This window comes from Gadus chalcogrammus, chromosome 11 (assembly GCF_026213295.1).
Source record: "Gadus chalcogrammus isolate NIFS_2021 chromosome 11, NIFS_Gcha_1.0, whole genome shotgun sequence".
Taxonomy (NCBI): Eukaryota; Metazoa; Chordata; class Actinopteri; order Gadiformes; family Gadidae; genus Gadus; species Gadus chalcogrammus.
This window is the reverse complement of record NC_079422.1, coordinates 16,918,957-16,935,485: the sequence shown is the minus strand read 5'-3', so window position 1 is coordinate 16,935,485 and position 16,529 is coordinate 16,918,957. Positions and strand designations below refer to the sequence as shown.

The 16,529-nt window shown below is 45.1% G+C and overlaps 1 protein-coding gene across 5 annotated transcripts in view; it reads right to left on the bottom strand.

The window, feature by feature from the left end:
* The window catches only part of trak1a (trafficking protein, kinesin binding 1a), a 33,399-nt gene extending 26,679 nt beyond the window's left edge, over positions 1-6,720 (bottom strand). For 2 of the 5 annotated variants that reach the window (XM_056601459.1, XM_056601458.1), the window contains exons 1-2: positions 1,262-1,810; positions 309-503 (exon numbers count right to left, since the gene is read on the bottom strand). In XM_056601459.1, coding sequence (XP_056457434.1) covers positions 309-503; positions 1,262-1,277 — 211 coding nt within the window. In that variant the 5' untranslated portion in view covers positions 1,278-1,810. Of the gene's footprint in view, positions 1-308; positions 504-1,261; positions 1,824-3,520; positions 3,780-6,521 lie in introns of those variants that run through there. The other 3 variants (XM_056601457.1, XM_056601454.1, XM_056601453.1) reach the window with 3 other exon arrangements.
* Between the last annotated feature and the right edge of the window lie 9,809 nt (positions 6,721-16,529).

Below are 16,529 nucleotides of genomic sequence, written 5' to 3'. Positions count from 1 at the left end.
GTTAAAGTCCATGCTTGTATGACAGAAACAATAATGTTCACTGTTCGGTCATTTACCAAACTTTTTAGTCATCAAGCAGACACTTGGGTGCAAAGGACATTAGAGATTGAACCCAGTCCCCTTTTAAAACCCTGACCGCTCCGCTATGTGAGTGGCCAGTCCGTGATATAGTTCTCAATCAATCAAGCATCTAGAGCCGGTTTGGATTTTCAGGTCTTCCGAGGGCAGAATCAGTATGTAGCATCGGTTTAAACCCAGCAGTATGGCTTTGTACGGAGCACAGGTGTTTAAAACGTAAAGTCACTTACAGAAGTACTTGAGGGTTTCCTCTATCTGTTCGGTAGTGAGTGGCAGGGCGGTGTCAGGGGTGGTGAGCGGCGTGTGCAGCCAATCATCTTGTTCATAGCCGAAGATGGTGTCCGCCCTCAGCCGGTAGACTGGCAGCTGCTCCTCCAATAGGCTGATGATCTCGAGCTCGGGCAAGTCAGTATTGTTACACACATCTGAAAAAAAGAAAAGAAGAAAAATCGGGTGGGTCAGTGAAATAGTCTTTAACTGCTTGCATTAAAACACCAATTAGGCGTAAAACAGTTTCAGTTTTTACTTTGTTGTGCCAACTGAAGAAGTAATTGACGTTGCTCTATAATTAATTGTTCTGTTAATATTGTCTGTGATCATTCTCTTTCCCCTTGTAAGCTTGAACAAAATGTTCCATAATTTTTTGGCTCTACTCATCAGCTTCATCATAGTCATCCCACATTGTACAACACGTCAATCAAACACATTTCACTGGGAAGACCTGAATCGTCTCCTATTGGAGAGCCAGAAGGCGTGTTGCTTTGGGGCAGACTATGGTACAAGACACCCCCAGGTGGAGCATGGGAGAACTACACATGTATTTTCCTTTTAAAGCTTATAATTAACACCATTGTATTATGTACAATATAATCATGCTGTAGTCATAACTAAACTATATATATATATAGTAGAATATGTATTCCTTCAAATCTTTTGTAATATAAATCATACCAGACCCACTGTGTGAAGCACAAGGTTAGTACAATCCTTACCATGCGAAACAAAACCAGCTACAAGCTACAACAAATAAAAAAAGGTTTCTATGGAAACCACCTTTCCGACCTAAACCGCTGTTTCTCCTGGGAACTCTTTAAAAGGGTTCCACTAAAACTGTGGAGTTGGGATAAAAGCTAGGAGTGCCGTGACTCAAGCAGTGTGGTGGAAAATGAAGTCATCCTCTTACCCAACTCTTCAGCCATGAGAACCTCCCTGTGACACTCATCTGTGTAGTACCTTCAAAAGCGATGCTCCCTGCTCCCATATAGCCTTTACTCGATGAATAAAAGTCCCTTATCTAGTTCATAACACCGTCTGCCGGTAGATGTTCACCACTTGTTGCCGCACTGCATGCAAGATTGCGAGACAAAAATGTTCTTTCTTCGCAAACCCCCTCATCAATCACATACTCAAGCTTGGTTTCAATGAAGTTCTTTTAAAAAAAAGCGTTGTTTTTAAAGTTGTTAGCTAGCACGCTAGGCTACACATGCCACTTCCTTAGTTGGGCGGCGTTAGCAGACACACAAAGCGAGATTATACTTGTATGTGTCTCTCTCTGCCCCCGTCTCTATCCCTGCCCCTTTCCCTCTGTTGGTCCATCTGTTCCGTCTATCTGTCTCTAACAATGCTGTCTCTCATACTGATCTAAATCCGGACCCAATGACTGACTGTGCTGAGATAGGGAAATGCATGCACACACAAAGACATGCGAATGTACACACACACACACACACACACACACACACACACACACACACACACACACACACACACACACACACACACACACACACACACACACACACACACACACACAGACTACTAAGTATTCGAGGAGAAGAATATAATGTCTACGACAGCAAATACTCAGGAAGATTACTTTTCAACAGCGTCTTTTTAAACGCCACTGTAACAACAGGGTGATTAGGTAGCTGAGTCCAGATTTTGGTTAGAGGCCGGTGTTTGGAAAAGGCAGTGGGGGAAACTGGGTGAACCCGTCCAGATTTTGCATAGCACTACGATTGTTAAGTGCATGTATGTTTACATAATTGTGAGTTTCGTTTCTACTGACCGAGAACAGCACATGCCCATTGGCACACCCAAATGTTAAAAGTCTAATGGAGCTAACCCTTATTCTAGGTAAAGGCTTCTTAGAAAAAATGAGAGCAAGAACGCGGGTGGGTAATATGTGGTCTTTCCCCGAAGAGTATTTTGATTACACTTCAATCCAGGTTGGAGCACATTTCGTCTACGAGGTTGGATCGCAAATACGGTAAATAATTATTGATTCTTCCAATCAGATGGGTTAAGGCATGGAGAAACGCTAAGGCATGGAGAAACACTGTCCTACTCTAGATCTTAAAAGAAGCATTAGTTGCTAATAGTAACTGTGTTGTTGCTTATACATAAGGGTGCAGTCACTCAAGAAATTAAAGTTCCCAAGGCAATACATGCTTCCTTCACTTCCCTTCTATTGTATCTACATGACAAGGGAAGGCAAGTAAGAAAAGATATTTCCAGCAGCAGATAAAAACATTCTAGCAAAATGGGAAATGACTCAATCCTGAGTAGGTTACTTTGCACTGTGTGTATGTGTATCTGGATTTGAACAAAACTAGAAGATCAAGACAATCTGAATAAGGATAAACAAACAGAACACATGTACAATGTCAGCTGTTTTGGACTTAACCAAACAATCCTCAAATGACCTCAATCTTTTCCCAAACAAAAAACAACTACAAACTCAGACCGTCTCATGAAAGTTAAAGTTAAGCACCAATTAAATAACTGAGAGGTATAAAGACAGATGCACGACGCTGATCAGCTTTTAAAGCAGTAAACCTTATGAGTAGGACAAGTTCAAGATCAAGTGTAATTATAGACTGGAACAAACGTTTGGTACAAGACCTAGCTAGACCGGTGGTCCACTAGGCCAAGTCTGTGTGCCTTCGAGGTAGTTTGTTATGCATACGGTTTATCGTGATCATCCACGTGGGCTCAAAGACCACATTCTCCCAAAAACATGTTTTTGTGCTAGATTGAGTCGAAAAGGAATACATAGACAGAGCAGAGGTCATGACCTGGGTTTATACCTAAGTATACGCCCTCTTATTGGAACCTCCATCAGAACCATTAAAGACCCAATATAACTAATAATAATAATCATACAAGTAGACTAAGAGTAACATTGATCAACTTCAGCAATAGATCATGAGACTAATTTAACGTTTGCCAACCGTGACACTGTAGTCTCTGGAGAACAGTTTTCAACCTTTCCAAGAGCTTATTTGAACTACAGAATGACCTCATCAACCACCCACGATAGTTTGTTAAAAGGTCATAGCTGAGACAGAGAGACACAAAAGAGGCACATGCAGAGCATTTATAATCCCATGTGTATACTAGCGCCAAGCTAACAAACCTCCATGCTAAGTTCCATACTCACTCATTGTGGCTTCTGCCCAGACAAAGCAACAGCCTCGCCAGTCTTCCAGTTACATTTTCATTTGCTCCAGAGAAGAAGCAAAGTTGCTCATAACATGGCAGGAAAATGTAGAAAGAGGCATACAGCTAAATGTATCGGTTAACATACAAGGCAGCTGGAGCCTTAGAGCGGCTGAGACACTGACACAGCGAGAGAAAGAGTAGGAGAAGAGACCCAGGCCAAACTAGTTGGCCATGCCTGACATGCCGATGACGATACTCACATGGGCCGCCCAGTTTGGCCACCCCCCCCCCAACCCCCCTCTCTCTTTCTCTCTCCCTTTCTTACATCCACACAGACACACACACATATACACACATACTCACAGCTGGAACTCTCCCAACACAGCTACACAAACTTTACTGTTCTCTCTCCCTCTCTCCCCCTCTCTCTCCCTCCCTCTTCTTCCAGCCATCTCCCTGTTCTCTACGGTTGTCTAAACACAAGTAACGGCTGGCCCGAAGGCACAGTTAACTGTTTCATAATCCGCCTTTCAAGAACTGGAAGTACTTGAAAAAGAGCCTCCGATCCAGCCACTTAAACTTCCTGTTGCATTCTCCCAAAAACAAGTGATTTAAGATAACTTGTGCCACGCAACACAATGATACCCAACTGTTTGGACATTGTAAAGTGCCATATGTGTTTTAAAGGAAACTGCCACAAAAGGAAACCCTCAATCAGCACATTAAACAATATCAGGTGTGGCATCTTGGATATTCATACCTCAGGTTATGCCAAGTTCAATTTTAGATCCAGTTCTACATGTAGAAATGCCTGTTGGCGACTGCAAGAGCAACAGGTGATGATATATGGTGGCTTTAACGGCCTTCAAGGTACACTGGTGCAACAAATGCCATATCGAGGCGATGATGCATGGAATTTTCCAGTAGACATTGGGAAACGGAAAGACCATGGCCATAAATGTATGCACACATAGAGACTTCAATCATACTCTGCTGCTCTTTGGCATTCTAATGACTGTGACTTGGTATGAGGAGCCTTGAATAAACACTATGGCGATCAGCCTGGATGGCTGAGTCGATCCACAAATATGCCATCCCTTACATCAGCATTTAAACTACACAATTTGTGTTGTTTAATAATTTAGTAGACGCTTTTAAAAAAAAAAAAGCATTGAATACGACAGGTAGGATCACAAGGATGTGCACAAGTACCCTCCAAAGGATTTCAGATGGGAAGTCAAACACTAGACTATCCTTGCCCCGTATTCATGCGCTTCTTTGGAAACTCTCGAGACTTTGCTGTGCGGAAATCCAAAGAGACATCATTATTTTCTTAGACGCTGAAACCATCTTGACAAATAATCATTCCACTGTGGAAGAGTCAGTTTGGTTGAACGATGTCTTCACCAGGTCTGCATGCTTTATGTACTGAGTTGAAGCCACAACACAGCAGGCAGGTGTACCCATTTAAGTGGCCATGGAGTGAGATTCACTCCTTTTGTCAATATTACCTATGCTCATCCTGAGTTCAGCAGAGATACAAGATTATGCGGCGGCAATGCAGCACACTTATGCATTTATTGTGCCATATGTCCACTACAGGGTAACATTAGGCCATTCAGTCAGGTTAGGCTGAGGGCTAGGGTTCCCTGTTTCGCGGGTTATGTTAATGTATAATGCAAGTTGCATGAGACATTAGGGAATGAGTAAAAGACAGAAAGGCTGATTAGGTAATTCAAACTCTGACTCAATCTGAATTTCTGCCAATAACACTGAAGGCCTGTACCTGTACTATACTGATCTAGGACAAAATAATGTCAAAACAATTGCATGAAATTCTCTGCAAAAAAACAAAGAAAGTCTTCCCCAAGCACACACGCACACACACACACACACACACACACACACACACACACACACACACACACACACACACACACACACACACACACACACACACACACACACACACACACACACACACACACACACACACACTGTGTTGCATTTATTAGAACTCTTCTTTCCCAACTGTACTACTGACCCAATTCTTTATTTTACCACTGAATGGTAGAACCACAGCAAATTTCCCCCCAACCCCCTATCATCATTCATATCAGAATTGATCCATTCAACTTTTCAGAACGCACAAACACATATGCACTCGCAAAGACAAAGATGAGAGAGTCTGACGAATATAGTATTGTAGCGAGCGGTAAGGGAAATTATCTCCACAGTATAAATTAAATTTTACTGTTGTAGGAACAAAATAGATACCAGCAGATGGCACTAATTACTTAATAACATATCAGTAACTTATGTTACGCTATCCATGTCTTGTCAAATAAGCCTTCATTACAGGAATGCCCAGAATATACGCTGACCATCTAAAAGTGTTGTAAATTTACGAATTATAATATACTAAACCACAATTGAGAGTTTAAAGGCACCCTTATAATAAAAATAACAATAAACAAAACAATAATTGAAGGCCATCTCCAGCCAAATCTTGAGGTAGAGGGAATTACATTTGAGAAAAAAGGAGAAAAAAGAGAACCCTAGGAAGACTTGTATCCTATGTGCATTGAAAACAAAATGTACATTTGTATCCAATGTGGATGATGTGGGATGTTCCCAAGAGTTCTGCCAAGAACTCTCGGGAGAGGAAGTAAATATAAATGGGGTCACAGGGAAAGGTCAGTTTCTCACAACACACACACACACACACACACACAAACACACACACATGCGTGTGTGGTTTGGGGGTGTGTGTCTACTGTCCACACAACAGTCGTATACTGTGTCTGGGAAAGGAATATGTCTCGGCACATTCCATGCAATAACATTAGGAATAACACCCCCCTAATTTTAATGTTGTTCAACGCACCAATCAACTTAACGCAATTAATTAATTGATTCACTGACAACCTCGCCCGAATATCAGAACCGTAATACACAAGCTGGGTGTCGGTGAACAAGGAGACAGTGTTTGACCTTACCTGTAATCGTTTCAGCGTCTCTGTACTGGGCTGTGCACTCCGGGGGCGTGGCCTCAGCGACATACTGCTCTTCGCAGCTGGCCGTGCTGAGCCCTGGACTAGAGAGCCAGAGCCTGTGTTTGCAGAACCGCTCAGGGGGCGGGGTCGATGAGCCAGACCAGGTGGGTTGAGGCGGAGCGTGCAGGTCCAGCTTGGCACCGATTGGTCACTGATCGACAGCAGGACTAGCCATTTATGAAAGTCAGAGGGTCAGTGAGTGTTTACCGTTATATCCTTCTTGGAACAAGAAGCTGTTCCAGAAGTCACTCGTCCAGAAGTCACACATCTGAAAAGAGGAAAAGAAGTCTAGTGAATGATCAGTCACTTGTTAAACACTAACACGTGTCATGTCCTACTGTATGGTTTGATCCATGCCCACATGACAAGCTGTGGTCAACAAACTACAAACTGCGGGTCGTAGGGGGACACAGTGGGTCACTCACGGGATCATGGCCACAATACACTTCAATTGCATATTTGAAGGCTGAAAAGGGGAATACTGTAACCATGAACAGCACCCCTAGAAAAACAATAATATTTTTTGACATTGTAAGGAGATGTAATGCTTATTGGGCATCAAATATTTAGTTGGTCGTGGGCCAAAAGTAGTGTCAGCCCCCCAAAGCTTATGATTTGATGAAACAGTATAACCTTTACCTTTACCATTGCATTATAGCAGCCGGTACCAAATCATTCTTGAGACATTATACACCAGTGCCATGTAGACTAGGGTTTACTACACCATTTTACAACACCACCACCATCGCCAACAAACACAATTATTACAATGCTCTCACAAGTACAGGATGGGATAGGTGAGCAAATGTGTTTTGATAATTTACAGAGGACTTTTTGAAAAATGAATATGAATATGCTTCCTGGAACGTTGGTCATTATAGAGTTTGCTATTATCTAACTCACTGGTTTTGAACCTTTGACATGAGGTGGACCATTATATTGTCATCTAGACCTTTAATGGACCACCTCAAACAGTAAAAATAGATAAATACACATACAGTGACTGAGCAAAGAGTGACAGTCCCCAAGACTTGCTAGAAGACAGAATTAGTGGAAAATGCTGTTTATGGTCCAAGTGTGTTTATTTAGCAAACACAAAGCAACACAAAACAGAAATCAAAAACATACCAGTGGAAAATTTAGGACGGAAACCACAAGGCAGAATAAAATCCCAGGTACCACCTACAGTACCCTCATGCAAGTTGAAAAACCCTGATCCAACGATCCATTGTGTTTATCAAAAAATAAGTGCATTCAATGTCAAGGAAGGGCTTCCTGGCATTCTGTGTGTGTGTGTGTGTGTGTGTGTGTGTGTGTGTGTGTGTGTGTGTGTGTGTGTGTGTGTGTGTGTGTGTGTGTGTGTGTGTGTGTGTGTGTGTGTGTGTGTGTGTGCGTGCGAGTGAGAGAGGCTAATGGAGTATTTGTTGGTACGTTGAGTGAGTTATTTCAGAGTGACTGAATATGACCACAACATGTTGTCATATTGTATATAGAGACAAAACCAAGAATGTTTTAAAACCAGTGTTATCCAAGACAGTCTCTCACGACCATAGGAGTTAGCACACTGTAAAGTATGTCTAAAACAGTTGTTGTTACTGGGAATAACAGAAACAATTAAGAACAAAACGCAAAGGCATTCATTACCAGCATTTCCTTCACACCAAGAACAATCTAGCCCAAAATCTAACTTTGGCAGGTTCTATGAGGTTTTATGAGGTTAACATTATCTCGAATAGTCTTTCACTTTCAGGAATCTGAACTTTGAACACAGATAATTGGTTTAGATGAATCAGTGTGTTGTACCTTTCCTTACCCTAGTTTCGTGGAAATAGTAATCGTACTGAATTCCTTGTTGTGTAGATACCTATAACTGCCTTGCAGCCTTGCTTGCAGCCTTGCAGACATGACAACTTCACCCGTAAGGTATAACAAATTAATTTGGTGTCTCTTGCCATGGCTGACTTCAGCCATGGCCAATCCTAAAATCTCCACGATGGTCACTTCCCCTCAATTTGGTTCCTTTGTTTATACTGCCGATGATGTGAAAGTTTCCGCTAAGAGTCATGTACACCCATTGTAACATTGGCTATATGCTTGTTAAATCGCTGCCTGTATCTTCCCATTATCATGCTTTTATATTAGTACCAAGTAGAGGAAGGTCAGACAAAATTTATTAATGTACAATTGATCTAATGAGTCTCTCAATATCCTGTTAATTTCAAGTACGTATGCGATCAATATAGGATCAATAACGTGCCGTGCACTCAGCAGAAACATGGCCTAAGTAGGCTAGGTAAAAACATTGAAGAGGGAACTACTGACTCAAATCATCTATCAGAATTAGCCTAGGTATCCTAAATACTTTAGTTTAGGATTCAGAGAGGACTCCTCATTTTGATTTGTCAAAGGATAGATTACATATATTTGTAGTAATCGAATTACAGTTTGAAATGCATTGACTAATTGACGGCTTATTAACATACTCTAGCATTTTTGAATGAAAAACATGAATACAATTTCAGAGTAAAAGATAGGCTGAAGAGGATGTGACGATGATGGGATAGAGAGTGGTAACCGGATAGGAGAGGTCAAGGATAGGAGGCAGCCGTGATGGGTTAAAAGCCTTTGTGTGATCTCAAGGGATGGAGTGCCCTTTGAACTATGGATTCTCTATTGACAAGTAAATGCTTCATTAATCTCACAAGTCAGACTTTACATTCATATATTTAGTCTAATGGCAGACAAGCTCAAATCTGGGTGAACTGGGTGTTTCACTTTCTTTAGATTCATATCTATTTTGAACAATGTTGTTTATCTAATCCTAATTAGTTTGCAATTGTTGGTTTCCGACCCAGGTTAGATGCAGGCACTCGGCCCAGAAGTTCAGCCATAACATAATAGTAGTAACGTAATCTTGACATAATTTAGACTACGAGTCCTCCCCTCTAAAGGCCTAAAAAACAGATGATTGCCAATGAATCGTTGGATTGCTTAAAGACATTTAAACATGAGAGATTGCCAATTTGACAGATTAAGTTAGTGTCAAGTCATTTTTCCCCCACACAATGAATCCTAGAGTGGATTGGTCTGCTGGCACCAAATAATAGGTTGACATATGCACTCCTAAATCGTTCACCATGCCAAAGGGGGTACTCTATCCAAAAGCTATGAGTCAATATCCCAATACAGAGTACATCCAAGAGCATGTTTGTAGAAATTCTGGATAAACAACACAGAACACAATATTGTGGACCAAATTCGTCCTCAGGGATGGAAGGGGGTGAAGACTTCAGTATAGTAACCACATTACTCAGCAGCTTGTAATTAATGATTGTATTGGGTCTCCGGTCAGATAGCTAAGGCAATGCATTATTGCCACACTGAACATGCAACTCAATGCATCCACGTTGTAATAGCCAGACAAGGACTGAGAGATTCAATGGGAACCTAGCCTCCATTGGTTAAAATGGACAAATCATCTCACTCCTTTGTTTTCTCCTGTTACTTCTCTGGTATATGTAAAGCAGTAAGTTCAGAATTATATTTCATGTTTTCTTGAAGATTTGTTTCCTGTGTGTGCGAGTGCAGCTTTTCAATAACCAGTTGACTTTAATCTAATAAGACACAAAAAAAATACATAAAATGCAAAAGCCATGCAAAAAAAGGTTTATAACGAAATAATACTTCAACATGTTTTTGAGAGGAGTAACGTTGATCTACTCAAGGAAAAGGGAAGTTGGACACACACAGTATACATTTCAAAACTTCGCATGAGACCGAAATGTTAAAATAAAGAGGAAAATCAAAAGTTTAACGTTATTACTAATAACTAAAGTGTCATACACTAAAAGTAACGTTAGTGCTTTTTTCTAGCAAGCCGGTGTCATTTCCACCTGCTGTGTGCCCCTACAGTACGCAACTTCCAAACTAATACCTATAGCATAATTCACATGGGATGGATATATCTGTAAAGGGCATCTTACCAATTCAGCAGTCACAACAGGAGTCAGGAGTCTATGCGTTCAAAATAGTCCTTTGGAAATAAATGTAGGACGAAGTCCAGGATAGATGCAGCGTCCGACACGTTCCGCACAGGCGTAGTTAATTTGATCTTTGATCCACAAGTAGTTAAAAGTATTCAAGAGAGTACTTATGAGTAATTAATTATCAGTGAAAACGATAAAGAAAAAGAGGAAACTCACGTGTACATCAAGCCACAAGTATGAAGTATAGAAAGACACGCGTTTCTATCAGATATACTTCGGAAAATCCGTTACATCATTTGTAGGCTGGCTGGAGTTATATGGGACACAGGCCAACGGACAAAACCCGGAAGTGTTGTTTATCAACGGGGCTCAATCATGGACATAAAAAGAAGGCTCAATCCGTTTTTGTTCTGAACGCAGCCCGTTCTTTCGCACAAACAAAGCCATTGGAAACACGTCTAAAAGCACTGATGAATGCATATGCAACCCAGTTCCTGTTAGCGACTCTTGTTCTGAAGGAGCAGAACGGAAGTGTCTGCGTGTGGGTAGCTGTTTTTACTCTGTGTTGTGAGCGCTGGATTTAAAGTGGATCGCCCCGTTCAGTGAATGGAGTTAACCGATTCTTCTTTTATATATTATTAAGTATAGGTAACAATAAAACGCTCGGTTACACATATATTTTTATTTTCACATATGTTAAAGTAATTATCACCTACAAAACAAATCCTAGATTGATGAAAGCCCCCACCCCCACCCCTAAGGTTTATTAGCTCACGTTAGCCATCAATCTAAAGCCACAAATATTATCTGATCAACCTTTGTACATTAGATTATTATTCATAGATTAGAAAACAAAAGGATATCGTTAATATTTGGGAATAACATGGGAATGAATGAAAAAGACAGCGTTTACAGGAAGTGCGTCATTATTGCGCATCTAGGACGAGTCTTATAGACATTTAACAAAACAAATAGGCTATATATAATATCTAAAATACATTATTTGAATACGCCCCAAATTACAACTAATATATCACTCTATAACGAAGAACTATGTACATAATATACCTTATTAGGCTTAATGACATTTAACAAAACAAAAACAAAAAACCCTAACCCTAACAAATACATTATCTGAAAACGCCCCAAATTACAAATAATATATTTTATTGATACTGATAGACCAACGATTTCATCATTTTAAACTGCACTTCAATATAAAAATAATATTAGCAATAAAGAGCTGTAGGTAGCTTTCGCCAGAGAGCATGGCTTTTTGGTACTTCAACCGTCGCAAAAAAAACGTTAACAACATGCAGATTAACTGATTAACGACCGCCCATAGACTTTGAGCAACCAAGCCAGCCAGCGACCACAGCGACTGAAAGCAGCAAGACAAGCGACCAACACAGCGACCAATGCGACCTACCGCCTCACCTCCTTCTTGGTCCTGGGCCGAGGGGAGGCGGTGACCGCCGCGGTCTTACCGACCTGCTGCTGGACCTTCCCCCCCCCCCAGGTGGTACCCCAGATACTGAATCTCCCTCCGCCCGATCACGCATTTCCTCGGGTTGGCCGTGAACCCCGCCCGTCTCAGCGACTGAAGGACGGCCGCCAACCGCTGCATATGCTGCCCCCACATATGACGATGTCATCGATGTAGGCGGCAGCGTACGCAGCGTGGGGCCGTAACACCCGGTCCATCAGCCGCTGAAACGCTGCCGGGGCCCCGAACAACGTGGCCGGGGCCCCGAACAACGTGGCCGGGGCCCCGAACAACAACGGAAGCACCTTGAACTGATACAGACCGAGCGGAGTGGAGAAGGCCGTTTTTTCCCGGGCTGCTGGAGATAACGGAATTTGCCAGTAGCCCTTTGTGCAGTCCAGAGTCGTATAGTAGGTGGCCATGCCAAGCCGGTCCACCAGCTTGTCGATCCGAGGCATTGGGTAGGCATCAAACTTCGACACCGCGTTCACCCTATGGTAATCCACACAGAACCGGACAGACCCGTCCGGCTTCCCCACAAGTACGGCTGGGCTGCACCAGTCACTGTGGGACTCCTCGACAACGCCCAACTCTAACATTGTGGCCAATTCGCGGCGCACCACGTCTTGCTTGAGGACGGGCAACCTGTAGGGGGGTGTACGCATCGTTAACCCGGGTTGCGTCCCGATGTCATGAGTGATTAACGGGGTGCGACCGGGCAGAGGCGAAAACCCGTCGGCGAACTGGCGTTGCAGCCTGGCAACGTCCTCCACCTGACTCACCGAGAGATCCTCCCATCGACCGGCCGGAGTGGTGGGGCCTGGAGCAGGGACTTCCGGACCGAGCTCCTCTCTCTCCGGTAGCGTCGTCGTGAACGCGTCAGGGACCGCATCGTTCCAACTCTTAAGGAGATTGATGTGGTATATCTGTTTGTTTTCGCCCCTGTCTGACCGCGCTACCTCGTAATCCACGTCCCCGACTCGCCGTATGACCACACAGGGTCCTTGCCACTTCGCGAGTAATTTGATGCTAGAGGTGGGCAGCTGTACAAGCCGGACCTTGTCCCCCGGTGTGAGATTGCGTAATCTAGTCCCTCTGTCGTACAGGCGTCTCTGACTTTCCTGGGCTCGGTACAAGTGCTCACGTGACAATACCCCTAGTGAGTGAAGCTTTGCTCTCAAGTCCATGACGTACTGTACTTCGTTTTTGCTGTCACTGGACCCCTCCTCCCAGTTATCTTTAATGAGGTCCAGGACGCCCCTGGGCTTGCGCCCATAGAGCAACTCAAATGGGGAGAACCCTGTGGAAGCCTGAGGCACTTCCCGCACTGCAAACAACAGAGGGTCTAGCCATTGATGCCAATTTCGAGCATCCTCATGTACGAATTTACGGATCATGGACCTTAACGTCTGGTTAAACCTCTCACACAAGCCTTCCATGACTGGGTGATAGACGCTCGTGCGGATGGCCTTGACCTTCAATAACCCGTAGAGCTCCCTAATCGTGCGTGACATGAAATTGGTTCCTTGGTTAGTGAGAATCTCTTTCGGGATTCCCACCCGCGATATGACATGAAACAACGCCTGCGCAACACTCTTCGCGGAGATGTCGTGCAACGGAATTGCTTCGGGGTATCGGGTTGCGTAGTCGATCAGGACTAACACAAATCGATACCCCTGTGCGGAACGTTCGAATGGCCCAATAATGTCCATGCCAATGCTGTCGAAGGGGGCTTCCAACAGTGGGAGGGGCCGCAAGTGAGCCCTGGGGACGGCAGGGGGATTCACCAACTGACACTCGGGACAGGAGGTGCACCACCTGCGCACCTCCGCCCGTATCCCTAGCCAATAGAACCGAGCCAATATCCGGTTGAGTGTTTTATCGTACCCCAAATGGTCCGCCATTGGGTTATAATGCGCCGCCTGTAAAACCATTTCCCGGCGGCTCCTCGGTACCAGCAATCGGGTGACAATCTCCTCACTCTGGGTGTCACGAGTCACGACCCTCCCGATAAAGCGTATCCCTAACTACCACAAAGTATGGGTAAGTCAGCACTGCGTCTGGCTGTACCCGAGTACCATTAACGGCTATCACCTGGTCGTAGGCTGAGCATAGGGGAGCGTCACGAGACTGCTCGAGGGGGAAATTCTCGGCGCTGGGACTTCAGGTTGAGGATCCCCCGCCGCCCCCGGTCCCTGAACAGCGTCGGACGCCCCTGCATCGGCACAGAACCCAGCACCCGACTTACATGTCCCTACCTGTCGTGTCCGCACCCCCGTAGTCCCCCTAACAGCCTGTGGAAACCCAGTCCAATCCAACCCTAGAATCAGGGGATGCGTGAGGCTTGAACTAACCGCCGCCTTGACTCGATGCTTTTTCCCCCCATAACAAATTTCGATGGGGACCAAGGGATACTCGTGAACATCCCCGTGTATACACCTCACTAGAACGCTCTATGCCTCCACCAATGCCTCGGATCGCACCAGGCACTGATTGATCATGGTCTGCATGCAGCCCGAATAAGACAGCGCCTGGTACGTACTCCGTTATATCCTCACCGGGATACTGTATGCCTCGCCAGGACCGTGGGGAGGAGACGGGGCACCGGTGACGCGGACGACCTGACCCACCTCCATCATAGGGCACTCCCGCCGAAAGTGGCCAGGCCGTCCGTACCGCCAACACCCCTCCCCTGCCGTCTGAGCGCCCATTTGCAGAGAGGCGGGTGATGGCGATTCACGTTCCTGCTCTGAACCGGAGGCCCCCCATTTTGCCCTCGGCGCCGGGGTTAGTTGTCCCGCTGCAGGGCGGCTGCACCGGTGTTGGTAGTCGCTAGGCCGTCGAAGGGGGGGCCAGGTGGCTCTCCGCTAGGTCAACCGCCGCAACAAGGCCCTCGGGCCGGTGGTACCGGACCCAGGCAGAGGTTCTGGCGGGAAGCCCCTCGATAAACCTCTCTAGGGTCACCTGTTCCACAACCTCCTCCGGCGTGTTCTGGTATGGGACCAGCCAACTCCTCGCTTGGTCCCGCAGCTGCTGGGCATAGGCGAAGAGTCTGTCCCCCTCGGTGAACGTCAACGCGCGGAACCGGCGTCGATGTTCTTCGGGGTTTAGGCCAAGCCGGTCCCGGATGGCCTTGGCGACGGTGTCGAAGTCCCGTTGGGCCCCGGCTGGCAGACTGTGGGCTGCGAGCTGGGCCTCCCCCGTCAGGAGTGGCAGGAGACGGTGAGCCCACTCCCAACGAGACCATCTCGAGACCTCGGCCACTCCCTGGAAGGTCTCGAGGAAGGCCTCAGCATCGTCCGCCTCCCCAATCTTCAGGACATGGATGTGGGCCACGGCTCCTGCCCCTCTGGGTTCACAAACACTTCCTCCGGAGGCGAGGAGCTCACGGAGAACAGCCCGATCTGCCGTCAAGGACTGGGCCAGCTCCTTGAGCACCTCGTTCTGTGCGTGTTGCACCTGGCTCTGTCGCTCGGACATCTGGGCCAGATGCCCGAGCACGCTCACAAGTGGTAACTGATCCATTTTCTGCGCTCAGCCCCACGTTTGAAGCCACTGTAAGAAGAGTCACTGCTGGACAGCCGGGCGATCTCTGGTGCGATCACCCGGCCGTCCAGCAAACCACAGGTCGTCAACGTACATGCTACTCCGCTCCCAGCGATCACAGGGTGCGTTTCTGGCGACATCGGGTAGAGATCGCCTCTCTATCTCCGCTCCCCCCTTTCTCTCTACGAGACAAAGCAGGCATGTAAATACACATTCCTGATTGGTCCGATTGCGAGCAGGTGCTCGCAATCAGACCCGATCCAGTGCACTCCCAACATGCCCATACTCCCCCTACTGGCCAGACAAGGCACGCCCCCCCACAATATCACACTATGTTCTTTTGAGTAAATTCTCCATAAATGTAAGATAATTTCATGCATGATAATTTTGAGGGTTGTTTTATTTTAGTTCATGTACTAAACATACATTGTGTTTGTGTGCGTGTGTGTGAAGGAAGGTAAGGAAATTGATGTTATGGTTTATATATTTTGAAAGTTCAAATAAATCTAAAATTGGAATACAATTTTTGATTTGCTTTTATTATTTACATGTACTTTACTTGCAATACAAGTACATATAATATCAGAAAAATCCCAAATTAATATCAGATAGTGGAAGACTTTTACTCAAGTCGTATTCTATTCTAGCCTTTTACCAGGGCCCTTTTCTACTTTTACTCAAGTATGGCATTCAGGTTCTTCTTCCACCACCTGGTATTGTTTGTGTGTGCGCACGCACACAAACAGGTGTGTCATAGAGTCTATGTCTGCCATTAAGTATAGATACTGACACATCTATAAACAGACGTAAGAGGACGAAGATTTCGGCAAACATTTTTATTTTATGTTATTTACATGAATTGTCAGTTGGGCCCAGGTGTATTGAGACAAAGTATGTAGGTCCAACATTGGATGGGACCCGAGCAAGTCCACA